Source organism: Athene cunicularia (genome assembly GCF_003259725.1).
Source record: "Athene cunicularia isolate RWA chromosome 2 unlocalized genomic scaffold, athCun1 chr2_part1, whole genome shotgun sequence".
NCBI lineage: Eukaryota > Metazoa > Chordata > Aves > Strigiformes > Strigidae > Athene > Athene cunicularia.
The window spans coordinates 6,367,690-6,391,548 of NW_020799095.1; the positions used below are offsets into that span (position 1 = coordinate 6,367,690).

The window sequence follows — 23,859 nt, forward strand, 5'->3', positions numbered from 1 at the left end:
TCCTCCTAAAAAGTTACCTTTTGCAATTAATTGAGCAATTAATATAGTGAGGAAATGTATTCAGTGAATCATAAGTTGCTAATTATTAATTCATTTTGGTTAAACTCTCTCCAATCTGTTCATGGATTCAAGACATTTAACAGGAAATTTGCAACCAGGTGAGTTGGTTTGCTTGCACTCTTCTAAACTCTTGGCATTTCAAATTCTTCTCGAGATCAGTGATTCAGAAAGCCATATGTGATTTTTTAACATTAGCTACAACATCTGATCATCAAAAAAGTGGGAACACTTTTTGAATACTGAGGCTGTTTGCTTTTTATCTCCCTTAAGGAATATAGAGCTAGATACAAGAGACAATGTTCTTCTCTGCCTTCCTGTTCCCTCTGCAAATGTAAGTATCATCAGTGGTCAAAATGGAAAGTTAGACATCCTAATATGGAGATACAGACAACCTACTAGGGAATGTGTTAGTATGCCAATGTGTGTCTGTGTATGTTTGACATTCTGGTGAGTGCCAGTCTTGTATACTGGTCAATATTCATCTGTTTTGAGCTCTGAATGTCTCCTGAAATCAAGGGAATGTGTAATGTTGTTAATCAGCTTGGACAAGTACTCTACAGTTAGATAAGATAATTATAATTCAGTGCATTTGTATCTGCTTCCTCAGTAACTGATGGTCTTTTTGACTCTATTAAATAAAAAAAAAAAAAAAAAAAAAAGTACCCTAAATTCTAATCAGGCTTGATTCCATTTCACCAGAAGTTGGGCTGGAATAGATAAATGTATCATTGCAGTAGAAATCATGGCCATGGGTACAATTTCGTCTTACCGGATCTGCATATTTTTTATTTCAAACCAGGCCCCTATGAAAATTATTGTTATTTCAAAGGAGCTCTTGGCAGATGTAATCCTGACTTTTGGGTACATGTGCCCAGAGCACTTAACTTACCTTCTATGTCCTACATCCTACATTCTCTTGTCCAATGGTGTACTAGTACTGGGGAGACCAACTGAGTAAATCTCTCCAGTGGACAGCGAAATTTGCAGCCAGGGAGAGTGAGGGGGTGAGGATCTCTCAAAGAATTATTCCGATAGTACATTTCTATGGTGTATTGCCTGTTTCAAAATACAGAAGGGTTAAAATATAAAGTTAGGTATGCAGAACCACACTGCCTTTCTATGTTGTAGTGATGGTACTCTGGGACAAACTTTTAGCCAGCTTATTTGTGTGGCTATTGATGTATCATCAGTACTCTGAAGAGATCTTTATAAACAGTAGATGGTCACACCAATTTGCATGTAGTTTGTCTTCTTGGTAGAGAGTCAAGGAGATAAAAAGGATAGAGCAAAACCTCTCATAACTGTCATGAATCAATATATGGAGGTTTTTTAGGCTGCAGTGCTGTGATTCTGCTACTGTCAACTGCTAAATTGAGTCCAATTATAATAATTAAAATCAATCTGTAATCTTTTCCATGTAGTGAACCTTGTGTATCCAGTTTAATTAGTCTGATGTATCAGTAAACTGATTTTTAGAAAAAGTATATGTTAACAGTACAACTTGCAGATACTTGCCCATTTTTTTCCTGGTAAAGTTCAAAAAAATGACAGGCACTGTAAGGAGGCAATTTCCCGTTGAAGACATTGAGTGCCATCTGTAAGGCAACAATGGTGGCTGCGTGCTGTAAATAGAAGAAATCTTTAATTAAAGGCTTATTGAAAATGATTGCATGTACCTATTATTTAACAGTATGTCCAGCACATTATCTATCTACTTAATATTGCTTGTGTGGCTTCATTAATACTTACACTCTGCCCTCTCCAACACTGAGCAAATACTGCCCTTTTATGGTTGCATAAACTGAAATGCTCTACGTATAAAGTATACATATATGTAAATATGTAGGAGCTCTTAGTCACAGTTCTTATCAAAGTTAACAGGAGCTGTTAAAACTTTTAAAAAGAACTAGTGGGTTTTCATGTTAAGTAAACAGTATTTGAGATCAAATCAGTAAGATCTTTGGCTGATTCAAACTTGCTAGGTCATAATCTAACTACAGTTTAGAAATAGGAGCTTTTTACCAAGAACAATCCAAAAATTTCCTTCTCCAATGACAGTGTTTTCACATTCTAAACAAAAATATAAAGTCACAATTGAGTAATTGCCTTCATAAGACCTTCTAAAATAACTATCTTTAACCTCATTTTCCTTTTTTTTTTTTTTTTTTTTTCTTTTGCTTCTGAAAAAGATGCAGGAAGCAGGAGGTTTGTTTTAAATTATCTGTGTTATCAATAAAACATGAGACATGGTTTTGCCAGTCCTCTGCTCAATCAAAAGAATCTTACAGTGAAACAAGCCATTACATCAGGTAGAAAACGGAGTGCTGCAGGTTTCAAAGTAATATCTATTCATTAAAAAATGAAAATAATCCACTGATATTTAAGGTTAACCGAATAGAAAATGCTTGTAGCTTTATTTCATAAAGGAAGTAAAGTTTCATGGCTTTCACTGCATTTAGTAACTTCAGAAGGGGAGTGTAAAAGAAACAGAAAGGACTCACCGCAGAATACATAACCATTTTCTGCTGGTGTGAAGGCTTTCTAGCATCTGAGATATGTTTTAGGATAGTTTTTAAAAGAATACCTGAAAGAGAATGGGGAAACAATGACAATGAAAGCGATGCTTGTGTTAACATCTTTATCACTTGATGCTGTTTTAACATAATCTGTCTTTAAATGCACCAGATTTATTCAATTGACTTTGTAGGAAATTTGTGCCGAGTGCCCTGGTGAAATCTGGTACTATGTTTTATATGAACAGTGGGCCTACTTTACTTCTATGTAAAATGTTTGGAGGATCCCTGATAGTCTCAACAGCTTCAAACAGTGCATTTGTGCCAGCAGAACAGTGCAAGAAGAGCACGGTCATGAGTACGACCCTCTTTTGTGTGTAACTCCATTGACTTCCTGATTTCCAGAGAAAAGTAAAGAGCATATCGTTTGGACTCTGGGCTTTCTTAAATCGTATGGTTGCCTGTAATGTTAACTGCTGAAAAGTTAACATTAAAAAAGTTGTAGGACAAACTATATGAGTTAAATCAATGGCTGTGCTAGTACGTTAGCCTAAGGTTGGAATCTCGACAAATTAAAGTCCTAAAACAAGAACTGTACATGCTAGCAGAATTAGACATATGTGTCGTCTTCAGCTACTGGCACATTTTTTAATAGCAATTGTTAATAAAGCAAGAACAGAGGTTTGAACTTTCTCCTGAGTTTGGTAAATTGGAGCTCCAAAACAGCAAACAAATTGACCCATGCTTGTATGTGATTTGTCCTTGTTGCTCACAGACCCTGACTATACAGTGTCCATATCTAATAAAAACAAAGCCCAAAAGCTGACAGTGGATGAATGGAAGAGAATGAATGATTAAAAAGGTATAAACTAATTTTAAATTTCGGCTCCCATTTGCTGAGCAGAATCAAGTTTAGAAACAGTTTAACAATCTAATTTTTGTACTCTTGGTAATGGAATATGAAGACAGGCAACAGTTTCCACCCTAGAAATCATTACAAATAGTACTTTGTTAAGTAAGTTAAACATAGTGGCTCACATTAAATTCAGGCTTGATTCAGTTCCTCAAGAATCAGTATATTACTTAGGATTTCTTATACGGTGTATTCAAATTTATACCTCCTTTATAATGTTGGATTCGTGATTCATGTCCTCACCCTTTCTTTACTCATTTCAAAATCTTTCAGTGCTGATCACTAATATCCACATCATGGCATCTTTCATAGTTTTACTACAGAATCAGTACCAGTGTTTATTATATATATTATATCTTCTTTCCCATTCTACTCTTGGTTTTAAAAGGGAGTAAGAATTTGGCTTACCTCCCTGCAAACGTGATTTTTGTACTTGTTTGTGGAACCCAAATTCCGCCTGCAATAACAATTCTGAGAGCTTTATCAGCTTGGTCCTGACACCGTGAGTAGCCCAAAAAGGTAAAGTGTAATTGTTAATATCCTACAGTGAAGAAAGAAAACATGGTGATTTTCTTACTGATTCCTACTGCTGTTATTTGTTCTGGCACGAAATGCTTGTCAGAACAAATTTGAATGTTTCACTCAAATAGCATTTTCTCTTTATAATCAAATAATGACTATTTTGCATTTAGACAGCTCTAGAATTCCTATTTATAGCATCACACTGTGTAAAACAAATCTGAAGGGCAATATAATACTAAAAATGATACAAAAATCAACTGGCATTATTTATTCCAATTGCTAATGCAGTTGTCAGGTGAACAGATTCACTTAATGACTCTTTCAGTCATTTACTGGGATGTAACCTGAGATTTTTACTGAATCAAATCCTATATAGATGTCAGGGTTTTAAAGGCTGGTGGTTCTGAAATTAAGTGAGATCCAGAGATCAAGTAGGTATATGTACAGCTGTAGTTCAGATGTACTAGAGTATGAGGTATATGTATAGGGGTTAGATACGAAGATGGAATCCATACCATACCAGGTCTGTTGGATACTGATGCAGTCCTCAAGCTAAAGGGGAATGGATTAGTCTTTCCTTAGGGACACAACCCAAGATACATGAATGGTCACAAGTGTGAGAAGGGAAGATGCAGTCAACATTCCTGGATTGCACTACCCTGAATTCCTGTTTAAACAAGGTTGGTATCTTTCCTTCTGTTCAGTGTAACCTCTGTGAATGTGAGCCACTGGACTGAGCTCACCAGAGGGAGTGTTCTTGTAACAATCTATTCTAAGGAAAATGTCAGCTATTAAAGGACTTGTTTAAACCAGTGAAATAATAGAACATATAAGGTTAAACCTCAGGTCACAGTGTTTCACTTTCCCCTTTAACAAATGTGATTTGTCTCTTGAGGAATGAATTGACTAGTTGCATGCTATTTAAAAGAAGTGCTGTAAGCAAGCAAGCAACTCACTCTCCAAGTTACCTGAAAGACAGATGACACTTAGACAATAATAACAAATACAGATAGATGCATGCCACTGTAGTTTCCTGAACTGTGTTAAAAAAATTATGTAAGAAAGCTGTCTTTTTATGCTTGAAAGGGTGAGTGGCTTTTACGGCGGGTGTCTTAATTGATACCCTCAGAGTCTTCACTGAGTAGTATGAAAGACTGAAGCTTATCAAATCTAACACTAGAAGGAAAAAACAAATTAAGAGATTTTTTTTTCTTCCAGCATTTAGCTAGATCCCTGATGGGAGCTGTCAATTTTACACATTTGTCTGGTGACACAGGTTTCTCAGTATGATATAACAACAGAAATAAAAAGTTGTGGTCCTGAGCTGTTCTGCCGTTGTAAAATATAGGAGGATGACCTCACTGAAATTACAGTGAGGTGTCCCAACATGTTAGCATTTCATTTATCTTAAGGCCCTGGCTAACATTTCATTCAGGGCTGCTTTGACCAAAATTGAACCTTCGCAGAAACTGCAGGACAGAAGGTAAACTCATTAGCATCACATGCAAGTGTTACATGCTACTTGTGAAATCCACCTTAAAACTGCCTCAATTTTCTAAGGGATATCCCAGTACTAGTGACCGATTCATCATTAATATTTGAGTTTAAAAATAATTTTTCATTGAAACATTTGTGGCAAATGCTGTCTGAAACAATACAAGACTGCAATTTTCACTTCCTTCAGTTGAGATAAATCTAGACTTTGAAGCGACATGAGGTTTGTTGCTAAATTAAGGGTACTCAAGATTTTTCCAAATCCCAGTCGGAGGTACTAGACTGTGGGACTCAGATTCCCATGACAGTTGGGCACCACAGTAACCCTTTTATTATAAAATCCACGCTTCTTTGTGATGTGCCTTGTTCATTTGCTTAGAACAGGCTCCCAAACTTGCTCAAAGCCTTTTGTGTCATTCCAATGGCTGGTTATTTCTGAAAATACTCTTGACCAGTCCTGTCCATAAACAAATAATGATTTCTCTTGCTTATACAATTTTCATAAAATCTTTGAGAAAGGATGCTTATGTTCCTTTGCCAATAACATGTTTTACTCCTGTCTATCTCTGTGATGGGGTTTTGAGGAGTAACAATACAATTTTATATAAAGGTATGCTTTTGCACTAATTCTCCATATGCAGTCACCGACGGGATCTTGGATTTGGTAGGCCATTGGTTTGTGTTCCTTATAGTGGTTGACAACCCACAGCAGCCTCACACAGTCATAGTGTCTTTACAGGATTTTCACTTGCAAGTTTGATGTTAGGTGAGGGTTTCTGGGGAATAAGCTGAAAACAGTCTGTGGTTCAAAAAGTTTTGGAAGCACCAACCTACGTTCTTTTGATGTTTTACAAACAAAAGAAATAAGAGCTAAAACCAGTTTTGAGGAAGTGTAAGTATTTCTATTAGACTCTGGAAATTTTCTTTATATTATTTACCTCATACCGTAAAGTGTCAGAGAGCTTCTGAATTCTTTCAGTGTTCAACTTCTTCAATGGGTATCCTGTATGAACGGCTAAAAACTTCAGAAATGGCTGGAATACAAAAGAGCAAAACTGTATATTGTACACAGGGCCTTTTTACATCATTCCTTCACACTGCCATACTAGCACAGTAATTTTTAGAATGAAGATATACTTTGCACTTAAGAAATGAGCCATTGACTAGTGGTAAGAGAATCTGGCCTATTCATCTAGACAAGGTTGGTGATCAGAGTTCAGATTTGAAATATGGTCATGATTGGTGGGAATGCTCACAAGGGGGTAAAGTAGAGGGAACATATGTATGAGGAAGTCTGGCAGAAATCCAAAGAATGCTTAAAGGAAGTGTGAGAAACAGAATTATTCTGATGTACTGAGCAGAAAGAATATATGATGTAAATTTGGTAAAACTGGAAATTATGATTCACTTGTGTGTAGTACTCAGATGCAGAGCCAGAAACAGATGGGTGAGGTCAGCGGCTAAAGATTATAGAAGAACAGGTGAGTTTGATAGTGTCATTTTGAATAAACCTGCGAAGAAGAACGTTGCAATACAATAGAGGAGTGATTACGTACTCATGGCAAAGATTTTGATGGTGGAAAAAGAAAGGAAAGGATACTTTATGGAGGCAAGAATGAAACATAAGTGAGCACCTGAATGAAGACCTTGAATGTGAGACATGAACAGGTACCTGAGGAAAGCGGTGACGCTATTATGGAAAATCTGGGAAACTGAGTTGTGAAGCATTTTGTGGTGGAAGAGGAATCTGAACTAGCAGAGAGTTATATTGACAGAGACATCAGAGAAGTTGATTTACGTGGGAATAAACAGAGAGAGGTATTGGAGTGATTTCAGAGGTATTAGCACTGATCTGATCTGAGTTTTTGTTTTGTTTACTCTCCTAGAAGGTAGGTGGGATGTTTTTATTGCAAGGTAGTCAATAATTTACCTTTTCTGTGACTTGCAGTTTTCAGCTGATGGGAATAGCCCAGTCCAGCTGGCTCTATAATGTTGTAATTGCTTTTTGAGTACGTTGTCTACACCCACTGAAGATTAGAGATGTAGAAGGAGCATATTGACTGACACTTTTTAAACCTACCTGTTAGATAATGTTGACAGAAGTAGTACATTTTAATTAGATTTCCAGAACTGAAAATACTTTACCCTGTACTGCTTGAGCTGCTTTTGGAAATCCCTTGTTGCAAAGGTTTCTCTCAGAAGCTCATTGTATTTTGGGCAGTGTGAGAAAGGTAAGTATAGCAACTGAAAAGAAAATTGCAAAACATTAGTTAGGCAAGGCGCTTCTTGTTCTGCAATTCAACGTATGTTTGCAGGATTGTTGTTCTGATCGGCTGCACTAGTTAAGACAAGCTGAAAAATAATTTGGGAATGTAGTGTTCAAGGATATTCATCTTCAAGACTGTAAGTCATACTGATGACTACTTACAAAATAATCTTTAAACCTTCAGAGGACTAATAGCTTCCATAGTTCAAAGTTAAAGGATTCATTTACACAGCTGAAATTTGCCTCTTGACAGCAGACTAACACAAGCCCTCCCAAAATGCTTTGTGCTTGGCTTCCCCAGGGCATGATTTCACTCATTGTGCTCAGTCTTTCTTTAAACACACCGTCACCTTTTTTGCAACAAATTACCAAGCAGCAGCTGGACTGCAACAGGAGTCTTTGTGCATACTCAGCTGTATTAAGTGGGCTTGCCACAGCTCCATTCAGTTCAGCTAAGTCATAGAAACTTATGAAGTTTCTCTAACTCGTTTTTGTCTTTCATTAATTCAAGACATATGAAGGTTAAAGGTTACATGAGTGGGATAACTTAAGAATTTGTTATTAAATTATCTAAGCTAAATTGAGTTTATTCTTGTTTGAAGATTTTTTTGTTAAATTTTAAACAAAAGTTTAAATAAAATTTGACACTGAGTTATTCTTTGTGGTTTTCTCTGATGTGCTTTCTGTACTTTTTCCAGTAATAAAACTCTAGCTATATAGTCCCACAGGTAAAAGAACTTTAGAAAGAACTTGAGAGTACTGAAGGGATAATTAACTCGGAAAGCTTCACAGCAGTTCCTCTATCTTTTAAGAAACATAATCTGTCTATTTCAGAAGGTAGGAAAGTATTTTTGAATTATAACCATAGGTTCATGAACAGTCATGACTTTATCAATTAATGATGGACACATGTTTTGGGTAGTAGGATACATGTGGTCTCAAGATTACCCTGTATATGTAGTAAAGATGAATAGAGTTAAAACAAAAATAGTTGAAAAAGTATGAAAAATGCATAGGTTTTATGATTTGTTTGAATAAACTTACTTGCTTCTCTAAATGTGAATGATGTGCACTACTTGCTTGCTGAGTTTGACAGTGGTGTTGATACTAGCCAGGTATTCTTGACTGTTTACTGTGGTACCACCATATGTGACAGTGTCAGAAGCAGCTCTTGACTCTACATCACGCTGTGTGCATGAACGGGAGGACATGTGTCTCCATATCCTTCATGCTCTTATCACCCCAAGGTGGGAACCATTGCTCCATATCTGTATTTAACCTTATTCCTCTATCACAGACTGTGTTAACTAGACTTTTAAGCTCCCACAATTTATCTTACATCACATGTGCAAACCTCCTCCCCCAAACTGGGACTCATACTGTACACTCCTGATCCTTTCTAGCTTTTTACCATAGGTTTTCCACAAAAGGGAAACTCCAGCTCCACTCAGATGCCCAGCTTTCCCCTCTAGGGCAAGTATATTCAGGCTACAGAGCTGTATCCACACAATTCCTTACAGCTCCATGGTGAGGACCTGAGGAAGAGAGATGAATAAATACATTGCCCTATGAACTCATGCTCTTAAAGCTCTGAGTCCTCCTTCCTTTTCCCTTTTACTTTTTTCCACCTACTCTCAAAGTGCATGCACTGACCTTCAAAGTGTATGAAAAACAGTCCTGTGAGTCAATTCTCACTGTAATGAAAATCCCAGAATAATTCTTCTGTCTTTTCCATAAGCTGCAGACTAAAAAAATGTTGAAGCACTAGTGAGAATAGGTGTGCTGCCTCTTCTCACACAAAGAAAGTAATTGTTATGTTTAGTATCAATCTACTTCTACAGTGTTGTAGTCACATTATAGTTTAATTCTTTTTCTCTGTACCTAGGACTTTTGTTTTTCTTGTTTGTTAACTGCAGTTTTCTGTTATGTAAGTCCATTCCTGTGGAAACTCCTGACAATATTTTTATTCAGCTTATTAGGCCTTTCTGCACAATGCTTGTAACATAATATATTTTTCATTGCCTTTACCATGCCCTTTATCCCGACCTCTTCACCTCATATCCTGGGTATTTTACTCAGGATCCAGGGAAAGCAAATGCCCTTAGTTTCTACTCACATTATCATGGGACAGTGGCACTGTGTGAACTGGAATTGGCTGCCAAAGGATTCTGGGGTTCCAAATCTGGCCCTGTGCCGGTGGGTACAGCCCAGCAAGACTTGCTTGAGCACTCATAAGTGTGTGATCACAGTCAGTGCTTTGAACATAAATCTAAAGAAATAAAGAAAAAAAAATGTAAGGTCATTTCTCATGTTAGGTTTTATTTTCTCTTGGTAGGAAAGAAGGGGATTGGTACTGTGCTGGGGGAGATGGCATTAAAGTAGAGTGGGATGAAGAAGGACCATAAAAAAGGAGGAGAAGGGAGAAAGAGTGAAGATGGAACAGGGCCTTGGAATAAAATTTTGCTGCCACATGGTAGCAAAAGTTCCTTTAGGAGTCCTAGTGAAAAGCGTAAGACTGACTCCATTTGACCATCTAGGCATTGGGACATCGTGTATGCACTGAACAGCTGGACCCTTAATGAAATCTAAGCTGTATCATCTTCACTCCATATGGAAGTGTAGAATTGGAGATACCTGACATAGATACCCTGCCATAAACCAGTGAGGCATCTGAACCTGATATACAGCCTAAAAACCTTTCACATAATTTTCAGTTCACCATCAGCCTGAATAAAAGTTGACCCACAGTTTCAGGGATACTTTGAAATAACATTGACTTCAGTGAGTATTAAGTCATCTCCAATCGCACTAGGTTCAGACTGTCAAGCATTCAGGTAGTCCCATTAACATCCATGAAAAACATCCTCCCTCCCAGATCCAGTACTTGCCTCACACTGCTTGTACACAACACTCAGGAAATAAGAGTATCTTCTCCTCATATACTGGCCAAGCTCATACTGTTGCTGTATGCCAAGCTGTAGAAGTAACAGATTATTGTAAGAGGCTCAAGAAGTGTGCTATGTATTCATTCCTACAGACAAAAGAGATAACATTTCATATTATTTTGATAGAGGCCTTTTTCCCTTTCTAAAGTGAGGGAGGAAAGAAGACAGGAGAAAAAAAGCAGTAAAGGTGCTGCATTTGCAGTATTGGTTAACATTGATATGTCTTCCTGACAGATGCATCTTGCTCTATGGAAAGGTATGCATATGTTTATCCAACCTAGTAACACTGGCTGAGGGGTAGGGTGACTTAAAGCGGGCATAGAGATGTCCCAACACTGTCTGTCTGGTTTCTGCTCTACCGCTGGCTCACAGCTGAGTAACTGGGAGTGCAGACAGATTAACTCCCTGTCCATGAAGACATGTCCAGGATATGAATCCCATAGAGTATCACTCATTATTCTGTGTGGAGGCCACAGTTTTAGCTTGAGCAAGATCTTATTTGTCAGGAAGACAGAAAGTCTTGAATACAAGACTTCAAGTAAAAGTCCTCCAAGCTTTCAGGTATTTTGCTGCAATGATTGATTATTATCAACAGTTTGAAACATTTGATTCTTGATTCTTGCCTGACTATGTCCCCAGCTTTCAGCCACTGGATCTTGTTATGCTTTTGAATGACATGTTCTTTACCACCACATGTCTTATTCCCAGTAAGTTTATAAGCAATAAAATGGAATCAAGTCACTTACTTGATCTCTGTGTTAAACTAAATAGATTACGATTCTCTATTCTCACAGAAAAATGGGTTTTCCAGTCTCAGCATTTTAGTAGCTCTTTGTTGAACATTTTCCAATTTACCAACATAATTTTGTAAACACATAACATGAGGTTCACATGCAATTTCCCTGTAATGGTCTCAATATTGTTATCTTTTTACTTGTACCTAGTGTTTCCTGGCCTAAATTGAAACATATTCATTTTTACTCACGTAACCATTACTCTGCACTGGGATCTCAAATACAGTGATTACTCATTGCTTCCTAAAGTCTCTAGTCCAACCTCCTGTTCAGAGCAGAGTCAGCTCTGAGGCCAGAGCAAGTTACTCAGGGTTTTACCCAGAGTTCCAGTCATGTCCCACGGTGTGTGTATGTGTTCACCTGCTGGAATTGTGCATCCAGTTTCCTAGGGTATATGCTTGGCCTAGGCTTCTGCCCTGATTTGCCTAATATATGGGTTGTTAAATCCTGACACCTGGGTCTTGAAGCCTTCCATGGCCTGGAGCAAGCTGGCATGTAGTGCTGGACTTGCACAGTGTGTATGTGGAGTGAGTGAGACACAGCTGAGTTCAGGCATAGGAACCTGGTCTATTACTCCTGTTTCTTCAAGATAAGTGACTTGAGAAGAAAGAGGCCTGACCTTGTATTGGAGCATTGTGGCCTCCTAAGAATGGTGGGAAAGAGGAACCCCTCAGGCTGTTTGTTCTGTTCTGATTTTGGTAGAGACCTGACAAGTGTGCATTGTGCTGGACCCACTGGACATAAGTCGAATGAGTGAACTTGCTCTACAGCAGCCTAGCAGAGATGAAAACGCCACAGTCTGCCTACATATGCACTATAGCCATTTATCTGGACATCCAGACTTTTGGCACATCTAAGCTACTTCAGTGAGGCTGCCTGGTTCCCAGAATCCTGGGCAAGTAGCTAGTGGATTTTTGCATCCTAACAACATACCTTGGGGAGGGGAAAAAGGAACGAAGCACAGACACAGTGGGTACCATGGTGGGAGCAGAGCAGAAGTAGGGTTAAAACCACTTAGTGCGCACATATTCCCTTACAGCCTGACAGTACAGTTCACCCTTAGCTCCATTCACAAGAGGAGGCAGCTAATACAAATTACAGTTAATGCAGAGACACAGTTTATGCAATTGGATTCTGCAAGTTGCCTTAGCTGCTGCTGGTTACTGCCATCAGCTGATACTCGTGTGCAAGCTCAGCTCTGCTGTATTCCATCAATGCCTGCGCCAGAATAGCTGAGCTTTAAATCAACTTTCCCTGGCATAGCATGAGAGAAGTTTCTGCTGGTACTGATCTGAGTAGTTCATGAGTTAGGAAGCACTCCTACTCAGCAGAGACTGAGGGTGGTCTGTGAACACTTCCACCACCTTATGCCACTGATTGTTAAAGCTTCTTGTTTGGTCTCAGGTGAACTGTGACAGTCACCAGTGTCTGGCTCCTCCCAGAAGACCCTAGTGTGTGCTCAAACAGCTCAACACACACTGCTACGGGACCAGAATGGGCTGATCCGGTGTCATTTAAAACCAGTGACTGCTGGTAGCTGTAGTTTCCTGGTAAGTTCTTTGGCTGTCCTTTTAGAGATCTGTATATGGCAACTTAATATGGGCTTTCTTCAAGTGAAAACAAAATTCTCCAAACCAAAAATCAACAGACCATATTCCAGTATCTCAGTATATTGGACCAGGTAAGGAAATGCACCTTGGTAAGCTGTCCATATCCCTGCTGCCTTGCAACGTCTTTGTGCTGGTCAGTTGGAAAAAACTCCTGTGGGGTATGATCACCATGGCGAAATACCTGATAAAATAGATGGAATTCCCTTCATATTATTGGAATTTTTGTGATGGATATAATTAGTGCAGTCATAAGGAATACTCAATAACAGTAATTACTGTATCTGACAGATACTAAATACATTCATGGTGGTTTTCTTGGGTCTAGATAGCTACAGTACCTCTTTGATTTATTTAGACAAATGTGACTATTCTTTTTCTCTGGCATTTGAAAAATAAACACATTTTTGCAAGTTATAAAAACTATAAAATATCAATATATTTTAAAGAGGTTTTATATATTTTAGGTGGTATAGAGCAGAACATTAAATAAGCAGCAAACAAACAAGCATGTCAGTCATTTTCTGGAACTCTTAGAACGTTATTATTTTGGTAGGACTAACTAGGAATTCAGAAGGGAAAAACCCAAACTACTGCTCTAGTTACACTTTCTGTGGCTGACCGCCTTGAAGCGCCCTTTCTTGGCAGAAATTAGCCTTAAAAAGCCATGTGTTGACTTCTTCCATCACAAGAGGTGATAAAAGTGTCATCTGATGTCTAAATACAGACTAAACTGTTACTCTGAAATCATTGAGCCTGTTCTGGAATTTCACTTCAGATAAAAGACATATCTATAAAGATACATCAAGATTTTTAATTCCTGCAATCAATTCTCTCCTTGTCCAGCACAACTCCTGTAAATATGTGTCATATAACTTTAACATTTTACCACCAGATTTTTTTTATTTCTTAATCTGAGTAGGCAGAAATAAAATCAAAAACTGCAGCGCAAAAACTGTGTAAGAGGTTTACAGGCATATGTGATGTTCAGAACAAGATTCAGGCATCCTGCAAACAAACGACATGTCATAACCATTGCAAATAGCATTAGTTTCACAGCACTGGTTCTGTGTTGCTTATTTAATGCCAATTGTACACTTGTTTGGGTTTCACACAATGAAATTTGTTTTGCATGTTAATCTATTGAAACCACTGGAAAAGTGGAAACTCTTCCATGGTAAAGAGGGTTTTTCACAGTTGATATTTAGCTATGAAATCCTCTAATTTAAAAGTAGAATCCAGTGTGATTCCTCTCTTAGTGCTATAAAAAAAATTCTTTGTCAATCCAGAAAGTTAAGTTCATCCAGGACTGTACAAGAGAGACAGGATTATAAAATCTTATTTAAATTGAAGGATTTTTTTTTTCAATGCAATAGCAAATTTTGAATATGCAGAAAACACTTAAATATTCAAAAGGTGCTCCCCCCCCCTACTTTAGAGCAGAGAAGAGCAGTAAATGACAGGTTTTGAAGAAATTCCATTTGCCTATGAACTACCTACTTACTATGGACACAAACTTCAGTTTTCTCTTAGCTGTCGTTTGGTGAAGAAAGATGCAGAAAAGGCAGAACATGAAACATAGACTCCAGATTCCACACAGGAGCTGCCTTGCTCTCATCCTGAGGGTAGCTTTCAGCTCTTTTGCACACCAAGGGCCATGTCTGGATGTGGTGATAGAGTAGATAAGTGGCTGAGAGGGGAGGAGTCAGTTGTGCTCAGTGAAGTCTGAAAGTAGGCTGTAAACTTGCCTCCTCGTCCCTTTTTCCCTTCTTTAGTGCTTTGCATGGGAGTAATGAAATGAAAAGTGTATTTTGCCCTTTTACTCCATTTCTGTGTCCCATGTATAAAATGAAGTGGAATCTCTGAGCCCCCTAATTCCCGCTACTGGCACTTGCAAGGCAACTGAATGTGAAGAACTAAAGTTGCCATTTATTATTTAAGCCAGAATTTAGTATGAATCGGTCAGCCTTTCCAAAACTGAAAATAATGCAGATAAACCATCTCTTGCTGTATGCAAAAAAGCTAGTAAGCCATCCTCATTCCTAGTGCTCACACAAGCCTTCTCTGAACACTTAGTACTCGAAAGCTAGGAGTGGTGCTGACAATTGTTCTTTTCCAAAGGATATCTGTATTTTTCCCTGGATTTGGCTGTGGTCTGTAGGAGGAATAAACAGCAAAAGCTTTTGTGGCACAGGAGCAGAGATAGGCCTAAACTCACTGAAAAAAAGGATACATGAATGAACTTTTAATCTCTACAGTAGATTGACTATGTCTCTAGGGGCAAAGTATGTGCCACTGTTTTCTAGAACTATTGTCCAGAATTTTATACAGTTAGGTAATTTTTTTTCAAATTTCTCTTGCTGCAAGCACTGTCATTGTTACAGCATGAATAAATCAATAGTTGTCTCTGTAATTTCCCCAGCATATTTTAAATAAAGCAAAAATCTAGCTCAGAGACAGTGTTGCAAGAGACAAGATTGATTTTAGGAGCTTATTGGTCTATGTTCAGCCATATTCATGTGTTAATGAAAGCCCTGTTAATATGTAAAAATTAAGGGTGATTTCAGAATGATCAAAAGCTCTCTGTATGTAAGAATTTAAGAGAAACTACTGAAAGAACATGTTACTACCTAAAAAGATTATGTAATCTCAAGATAGTTTAAGGCACAAATAACAAAAGTTTCCTTTGTAATTACTAGATATAGGCTTGTCTAGAAGGATAAGTTCTCTTTCCTGTCTTTCCTGATGTTACAATGCTGTATCCTTCACATCTGTCAGAGCTAAAGAAATTTCTCTATGAAACATTCAGAGGTCAGACTTTCTTGGTGCAAGATGGTTCATCTGTCATTTCTTCTTATGTGCCTGACAAGTCTAACACACTCATGCAGAAAGAGAAAAATATGGAGAGCTGCCCATATTTATTGAGATTTTTTTTAATTTTTTTTTTTAAATAAGGGATCTGGGGGAGATGTGGGCCAACCGAATAAAGTTATTCACGCTCTGTACATTCGCCTGTCTCTACTGGCTGTCATACTTCAAAAATGTGTTTGAAGAGACTGTGTTTTGCTCTTTCTAGAGGACATGACATCAGATGCCATTCCTAAAACACACTGTTTTGGAAGGCAAGGTTTTCAACTAGACCAACTGGTATCATTGAAAAAAAATAGGCAAGTTCTCAGAATCACAAGGCTCCATTCAGGTTCTTCAGATACTGTGGATACATCTAGCAGGGACAGCAGATATACAACAGGAACAGAAATGTTTAACTTTATACTTTTCAAGTACCCATTGCTTCACACTTTATGTGAGATTTCTTTAACAAGGAAGACGAAACTACTCTTACTTTGGAAAGGACAAAATATTAGTGTAAAAACTGATACTTGCTTCCTTTGATCTGATCTTGGTGCTGCTAATTCTGTGGGAAGGGACACATAAAGGGCTGAAGTTATTTACGCATTGGTTAACTCTGTTCCTGCTGAAGGTCATAGAAGGAGAACAAAGCAGTGTGCTGTGCTGTGCCATGTACCAACATTCCTGAGACTGAAGCTCTGGAGAGCAGGAGATGGAGCTTTCTTGGCAGCTAACTCATACTTGCAGAAATCCCCTGTTGCAGGTGTGAGAGTTGTGAAAATTATAGCTGTTTTCAAAGTCAAGGTAACTAATCATTTAATATGCCTGCAGCCTGTGTTAAAACAACAGTTGAAGGTGGAAAAGGAGGAGATAATGATAAAGACAGTAAATTCACTGCCTTGGAAGTACAAAGGAAAATTTGGGGTGTAGAGTACATGCCTTTATCTTACCATCAAACTTTATGAAATATTTATGGGATTCTGATAAACATAATATTATTAAGCAAGTAAAAGTATGGCCTTGTGTTGTGTCCTGTATTGTGAGATCTGCAAAGTCAGTGTGTTAAGAAATGCTGCTGGATCTTTGACATTGTTTAGAAATGTAAGTTTTCATTAAGAGTCCTTCAGTCCTCTAAAGTAGGTGCATGGTTTAAGTACTATTATTGTATTTGAAATCTTAGTAATCCAAAGGACAAAATTTGGCCCTCTATCCCCGAACTGCAAGATGAAGAATCTTCTCCACACTGTGATGCTTAACCTGTCTCCCAGGTTTTAAGTGTAGGGTTAATTCTGCTTGGTATTTAAACACAATGTAGGATTGGACTTGTGACTTGAGATGCTACTTCTTCATTGGCGGTGGAGGACAATCAGAATCAGTTGAAGATACACTGATAAGCATGTTAGGAGAAGACTCCAGTGTAGAATTATTGGGGGGAGAAGAAGACAGGTATAGGAGGACTTCAACCTCCCCATCCTGTCTTCCCTCCTTCTGCCTCCCTGAAACATCACCTAGTGGGATACTTATTCCATCCTCTGGTGTTAAAGTCATGACTCTGCAGCTTTTGCAGTTTTGATGTCTATGTCCACTTCCGTGCCTTTTCCATGTCTTCTTTTCTCAGCCCCAGTCAGATCAGGGCTGTGTTTGTCCTTAAAGAGACTTCAATGTCTCCTCTGGTTTACAGTGTATTTGTTTGTCTCTTGCTTACATGATGTGATTCAACAATAAAGTGAGGATATATATATAATTCATTCAGCTGCAGTACACTAGCAGCCAGAACAAAAATATTCCAGTTCCAAATCACTTGCTTAGTATCTAAACAGATAAGTATCAGCTGCCTCTATTTGGCTAATGCTTAACATAGACTTCTTTGGTCGTTTATGTTAGGAAAACAAAGGCATGTCATGTCACAATGCCTGTGTCACAGAGACACATTACCCCCACTTCAAAAAGAATTCTGCCCCAATCAGATACACACTTTCTGTTAATGACTTCAGTGCTGGCACACAATATTCTTTCAGTCCATTTTAGAACTGAGTTAGAGGCGTGTTCAGCTGTCGTGAGGAGCTGGGTCAAAGGCTTGTCAGGAGTATGAACAAAATGGATCATCTGTGTCCTGAAAATAGAATAGTCTGCAATGGTAACAGGGGCCCTAAAGAGCTGAGCATGATTTTCTTGCTGCTGCTGTCAGAAGACATCGCTTCTGCCCCATATTCTCTTGTGAAGAGTGGGGCTGTGGTTTTCTTAGGCCATTCAGTCTTCTAGGCAGTTGTCTTCTGTTGGGGTTCAAAGCTGCACCCTTGATGTCAAGCTGAGGTAAAGTACTTCTTTACACAGTGGCCAGCTTCTTCTGCATTACACTGATGCAAATATAGAGTAACTGCACAGAAGCTGATGAACTTATTCCAAATCTATTTCCCTTGAAATTTACACAGCTGTTCTTCCACTAATATTCTTCTTAGCACCTTCTGATCTTCTGCATTTTGTGGTTGTGTTTGGGATATGTGCATCTGCTCCTCCAAATCCTCATTTGTATGAGCTTTTATAGAGTTGCACTGGCTTACAGGGACTTCAAAACACAGGAAAAGTAAGATGTTAAAATCAATTTCCTTCACCTGTTCTGATGATAGAACATTATTAAAAAACTGGGAAACAGTGTTGATGCAAAAAGAGATCAAATTCCAGATCCAACCTTAATCTGGAGTTTTGCTGAACTGTAAAGCTCCTTTCTCTCAAATGTGAGCAGTATGATTCACTTTTGTCAACATAAAGTACACAAGACTGTGTAAGCAAGACTGATATGGAAGAGTTGTAGATTAAGATGCAACTCGGTAGTTGTATCATAACAATGGTTACTTATAACACCAGAATGAAGGGATTTAGCTGTTGCTATTTCACACAGTAGAGGTGCTTATTTTGGTTTTAGGCCATCAGTAAGTCACAAACCTGAATTTTGTGCAGTGTAAATGCCCTTTATTATTTTTTTTTCCCAAATTCCATGAATGAATTCAAGTAATGTTGCTTGAGTGTGATGGATGGCTGGATCATGTAACCAGATGGACACTGCAGGAAAGAGGTAAGGTTTATAGAAAGTTGCTATGAGACAGATATTTAGACCACTAACACTATCTGGTCATTTAGACTTACTAATGAGTTTTATGGGACTGACAGGATCATGTTGTTTTGACAATGGGAGGTGAGATATTTCTCGTATTGGAGGAAAGCCATCATCACGGCTGTCTAGCTTGGGCATAAACCAGAAGTGTTACATCCAGGTGCTGACATAAATCCAAACAACCTCCCTGTGTGCAATCAAGCATCAAGCTATTGTCCTTGTGCACCTTAGGATACCTGAGGGGTTTGGGTTGCTGCTTTCTTTAAATTTTAATAATTATATTTAACTTTGAAGTAGGCTACAATAACTATGATTAAAGCAATTGTTCTGCTCAGCTGGAATGATTTCTGAACATGTCCTAGCACAATGCTGTAAGATTTGAAATGCAAATATGTGGGAGGGAAGAAATGTTCTCTCAATAATTTTTTATTTCTATTGGAATAAAACAAAAAGTCCTTTATAAAAACCCAAGCTGAGGTCAAAGATAATCCAGCAATTTCTCATAAATATTGGATCTTGCCGGTAATAAGTGTCATCTACCCACATGGATAATTTAGTTTTCAGTATTTAAATCTTGAATTAGGAGTGAAGAATTAGTAAATTAACTGTTTGCTTCAGAACTATTATCCTCCCCTTCCCCCTTTCTGTTCTGTTCCTATGGTGTTATCATCCTTAAGTCTCTTTGGATTCTTGGATTTTTTAGTTATTTTTTCTCTTGATCCTTTTAATCAGTGAAGCATCTTGTACTAGGACATAGGCACACTTTCGTGGCCCATTTTAAATGTTTTCTTGAGAGGCTGGTGATTGATTTAAATATGGCCACAAACATTTTCTGAATGAAACTGTCGAAACTGTTACAATGGAAGACTGTGTTTTTATGTCACTGCACTACGCCTATTAATACTAACTAGGTGGCATGGTGGTATTGAAAGCTTTCCTTGTCATTTCCAATGTGACTTCTATCAGTGAAATTTTCATTGACTGTCAATATGGTTGTTAGGAGCAAACTATATATTTTTGCTTCAGCTCATATTTTCAGTTTGTCTAACCTTAAATCAGACTAAAGTAAACATTGCCTATCAGAGTGAAAGAAATTAAGATGTTTTGCAGATTTCCACTTAATTTAGAAGAGACATTGATCTTCTTCTGTCAGGTATTTTGATCTGCCTCTACAAAGTACCTCAGTAAGATGTCGCATTTTCTTACCTACTCTAATCCTTTGTTGTCCCTATTGGTCTTCACAGACACATCCAAAAAAAGCACAAAAGGTGTAAAAGTGCCTTTTTCAGAAATATGGGACAAACTATCCAGAGGGCAGTAATGAACAGACAAAATGGTACTGGCAGTTATCCTTTTGTTTTGTTTTAGGATCTGTTACTTACTGAATTGGTGGGAGCGAGAACAAGTTATGTGTGGGAATGGTAATGGCTTCAGGGACCCATTTTCATAGAAAAAGAACTGCCAGTAGAAGGAAGATATACTCAAAGTCATGCAGGGAAGTGGCCAAGGCCTTTCTGAGCTGCTGCTACTGCTGAGACAGGTTAATGTTACCTTCAAATACTGATCATTTTGGAAGCAACAAAGAAACCCATTAATTAGCAGCGTTGTTGATAATTATAATGTGGGTTTAATCTTACAAAGTGTGGGTTTATAGGTTTGAATTGTAACATGTTGGTCTTTCCAAGGATTTTGGGAAAGAGCTACGCTAAGTACAGGTAAGCCAGCCAAAGTACATTGGATAATTGTAGTGCAATCCAGGCCATTCTACATGCATAACTGACTTGGACTTCAGTAGAGGCTACATGCATAGGCATGGGCACAAAACAGATAACCAAGATTAATCATTCAGGTAATGGAGAAAAATGCTACCCAAAAGAATCGTGACTTTAATATATACATGATTAGGTTCATGTTCTGATTGACATCAGCAGATGCCAAGGCAGTAGCCCACAACATAATCTTTATTTTACATTTCACCAAGCCTGATAGAATTGTTCAATATTCATCATGTGATTCTTCATGTTTCCACACACACTGAATAATGAATAATTCATAACATACTTTCAGTTAAACTGTGAATCTCTTCTGTTTGGTCAGCTCTGATCAGAATATTGTCCAAACTTAATTTAAAACAAATAATGAGAAAAATGGAAGAGCATGAAAGGAAAGATTATTTTAGTGTAAACCAAATAAAAACTGTATGCCTAAACTACACAAGAACTAATTGTATAATGCTTGGAAAAATATTTGCCTATATCTATTCTATCTCAGAGAAACATTTTGCAAAGGTATATTGCCATCTAGTGTTAAACCGTCTTCTATTCATCGTACTTCAGGCTAGTGTAGTTGTAGTAGATTCCTGACAGACACTTTCATAAGAATCATTGGAAATCCAGTAATATATTGAGAAATGCAGAACAGCATCAATACAACCAGACGCCAAGAACACATGACCACATTTCCAAATTTAAATAAAAATTAAGTTCATTGGTTTTCACTCATATATTCAGGGTTGCTGTTGAAGTCATTGTCCAGTTCTTCTTTTAGTACTGTGAGAAGTCATGAAAAAACAATGTAGTGTCTTTTTAATATAATTGTAGTATTACCCTTAAATAATTTTCTCTTTGCATGCTTGCATTTGTGTTGTCATAGGAATTCAGCATCTTTCACAAAAAGTCAGCATCTTTGTAGAGAGAGGACATCTGGTTTAACTTTAGAAAATGAGAGCATTTCAGTGGCCACAAAGATCAAACTGGGGTAATGTAGCTCCTTTCTCTTTTCACATAGTTTGTTGAGGTTTTTTTCTCCTTTTCTATGCACCTCAGTTCTGAGTTTCACTTAATGTGAAACAGATATTACATATATTTTGGGGTTTTTTATGGTATTCAAAGATGACACAGTTTTCACATCTCTCTTTCCATGTTTTCTCTCAGCTTTGGATTCACCTGATTCATAGCAATGACTTCTAGATAGTGAACTGGACATCAGAATTTTATCAGCCAGCTGGAAACAGTTCCTCTTAGGACTTTTACCTCTATGACATCCTGCTTTATAGTTGTATAAAACTTTTACCATTCTTTAGCAATTGAAGCTGTAATTTCCTATCTGTATGCCTTAGGTTTAAAAAAAAAAAAAAAAAAAAAAAAAAAAAAAATAGAAACAGTGTAACAAAACCAATGCCAATGCCACTTTCCTTCTGTCAAGACATTTCTTCAAATGGTGGGAGGAAACAGTTTTCAACCCTTCAGACTAACATAGTTGCATGCAACATTTGTTGAAAGTTGTTCCGTGGGGAAAGGAAAAGGGAGAAGTTTATTGCATATTTCATCATCTGTTAACCTTGGAAAGGTAAAAAGTAAATACAGAGTTTTATCTATTCCCTAACTATGGATGTATAACTTAACTGCTAATACATCTTGTTTCTTTTCATCCTGAGAATGAGCAGCTGAAGAGGCCTGAGAAGCTTTCTTAACTCCGTGAACAAAAAATTCTGCTGCTTACACATCCTTATCCTTGCCTTCTCAGAAACGGGGAAAACCCTGTGGAAATCTGTACTTTGGAAGTACAGACTTCAGGCTGAGAAGCAGTCCAGGCTTTGGCTTCTTTTCCATAGTACTGCCTGGAAAACAACACTTAGGGGCTTGTGTTCCATTGGAGTGGAGATGGCCAAACTTTCAGACTGAGATTTTCCTGTGGCAGAGTCGCAAGATGCATACCTCAGCGACTTGAGAGCTCTGGGAGTGTTTCAGAGGGAAGGGACCACAGCTCCTCCCTTAGGATCACACCCACACTTTGCTGTGGGAAGAAGTAGACTGAGCCTGCAGCTGGAAGGCATTCTTCCTCAGCACTTTGTGCCAGAAGCTCCTGCTGGTTTGTTTCTTCACATACTCAGGGATTTGGAAAAACTTTCACACTCTGCTGATTAAATGATTAAGTTTTGGCCTGAGACCCTTTTTTTTTTCCCTAATAAATATATTGATTTCTGAAAAGAAAGAAGTTCTCTGATCCTGAAGACCAAAAAAAATTCCCTTCATATGAACACAGTCCTGATGCATGAAGAAATGTCAGTCACATCAACAGTGTGAAAGTGCTTTAGAAACTGTGACATATCCAACTGTGAAGCTGTGGGGGAAACTGTAACATCTACTCAAGAAAGGAAGGTAGTTAAAGAAATAGCTACTATAATAGCCAAGGCTTTAAGCAAAGGAAAGGTCTTTCCAAACACTTGATCTTCCTAACATTCTGGCTGAGAGTCCATATTGGACAGACTGGCTCATTAAAATGGAAATCAGAACAACTGTTTAACAAAGTACCGGGTTCCCGTAATTCCATTTTCATAAGAAGAACTCCAGTTAAATGGTAAAAAAAATCAGAGCCTTTAAAGTATGAATATCTATAAACTGTCCATTTATATGTTCAGACTGCTATAAAGTAGGGTTGGAGGGCCAAATTGAGCATGTGAGATTTGTAAGCTACAGAATTGCTGCATAGAGGTAGTTTGTGCAGTGTTGAGGTGTTCCTCGTTCTGTTAGTCAAGGAATCATTAACAAAGCTAGATGAGAGTGAAACTTAGAAATCAACTGTTGCCTCTTACAGTTTATCTGATCTCTGCTACTATTTTTTTCTCTAATTTTAAAGTAATGTTAGATGCATCTGGCAAAAGTAGTCTGACAGCATTTTATATTTACAGCTGGTAGTGAAGATGTTTCTTCTCTGAGGCGTATCTGTACTGATTTTGGCTGGCGTGTCGTCTGTGACAACAAACTTGCCTGGAAAAACTGAG

The 23,859-nt window shown here is 37.9% G+C and overlaps 1 protein-coding gene across 1 annotated transcript; it reads right to left on the reverse strand.

The window, feature by feature from the left end:
- Positions 1 to 959: 959 nt before the first annotated feature.
- Positions 960 to 14,765, reverse strand: LOC113476714 (prostatic acid phosphatase-like). Its single transcript, XM_026842604.1, has 10 exons — positions 14,619 to 14,765; positions 13,203 to 13,298; positions 10,657 to 10,743; positions 9,885 to 10,037; positions 7,648 to 7,746; positions 6,441 to 6,536; positions 3,895 to 4,027; positions 2,562 to 2,644; positions 1,576 to 1,682; positions 960 to 1,116 (listed from the first exon to the last, which is right to left on the reverse strand). The coding sequence occupies exons 1-10, from the start codon at positions 14,730 to 14,732 to the stop codon at positions 960 to 962; spliced, it is 1,125 nt and encodes a 374-aa protein (XP_026698405.1). The 5' UTR covers positions 14,733 to 14,765.
- Between the last annotated feature and the right edge of the window lie 9,094 nt (positions 14,766 to 23,859).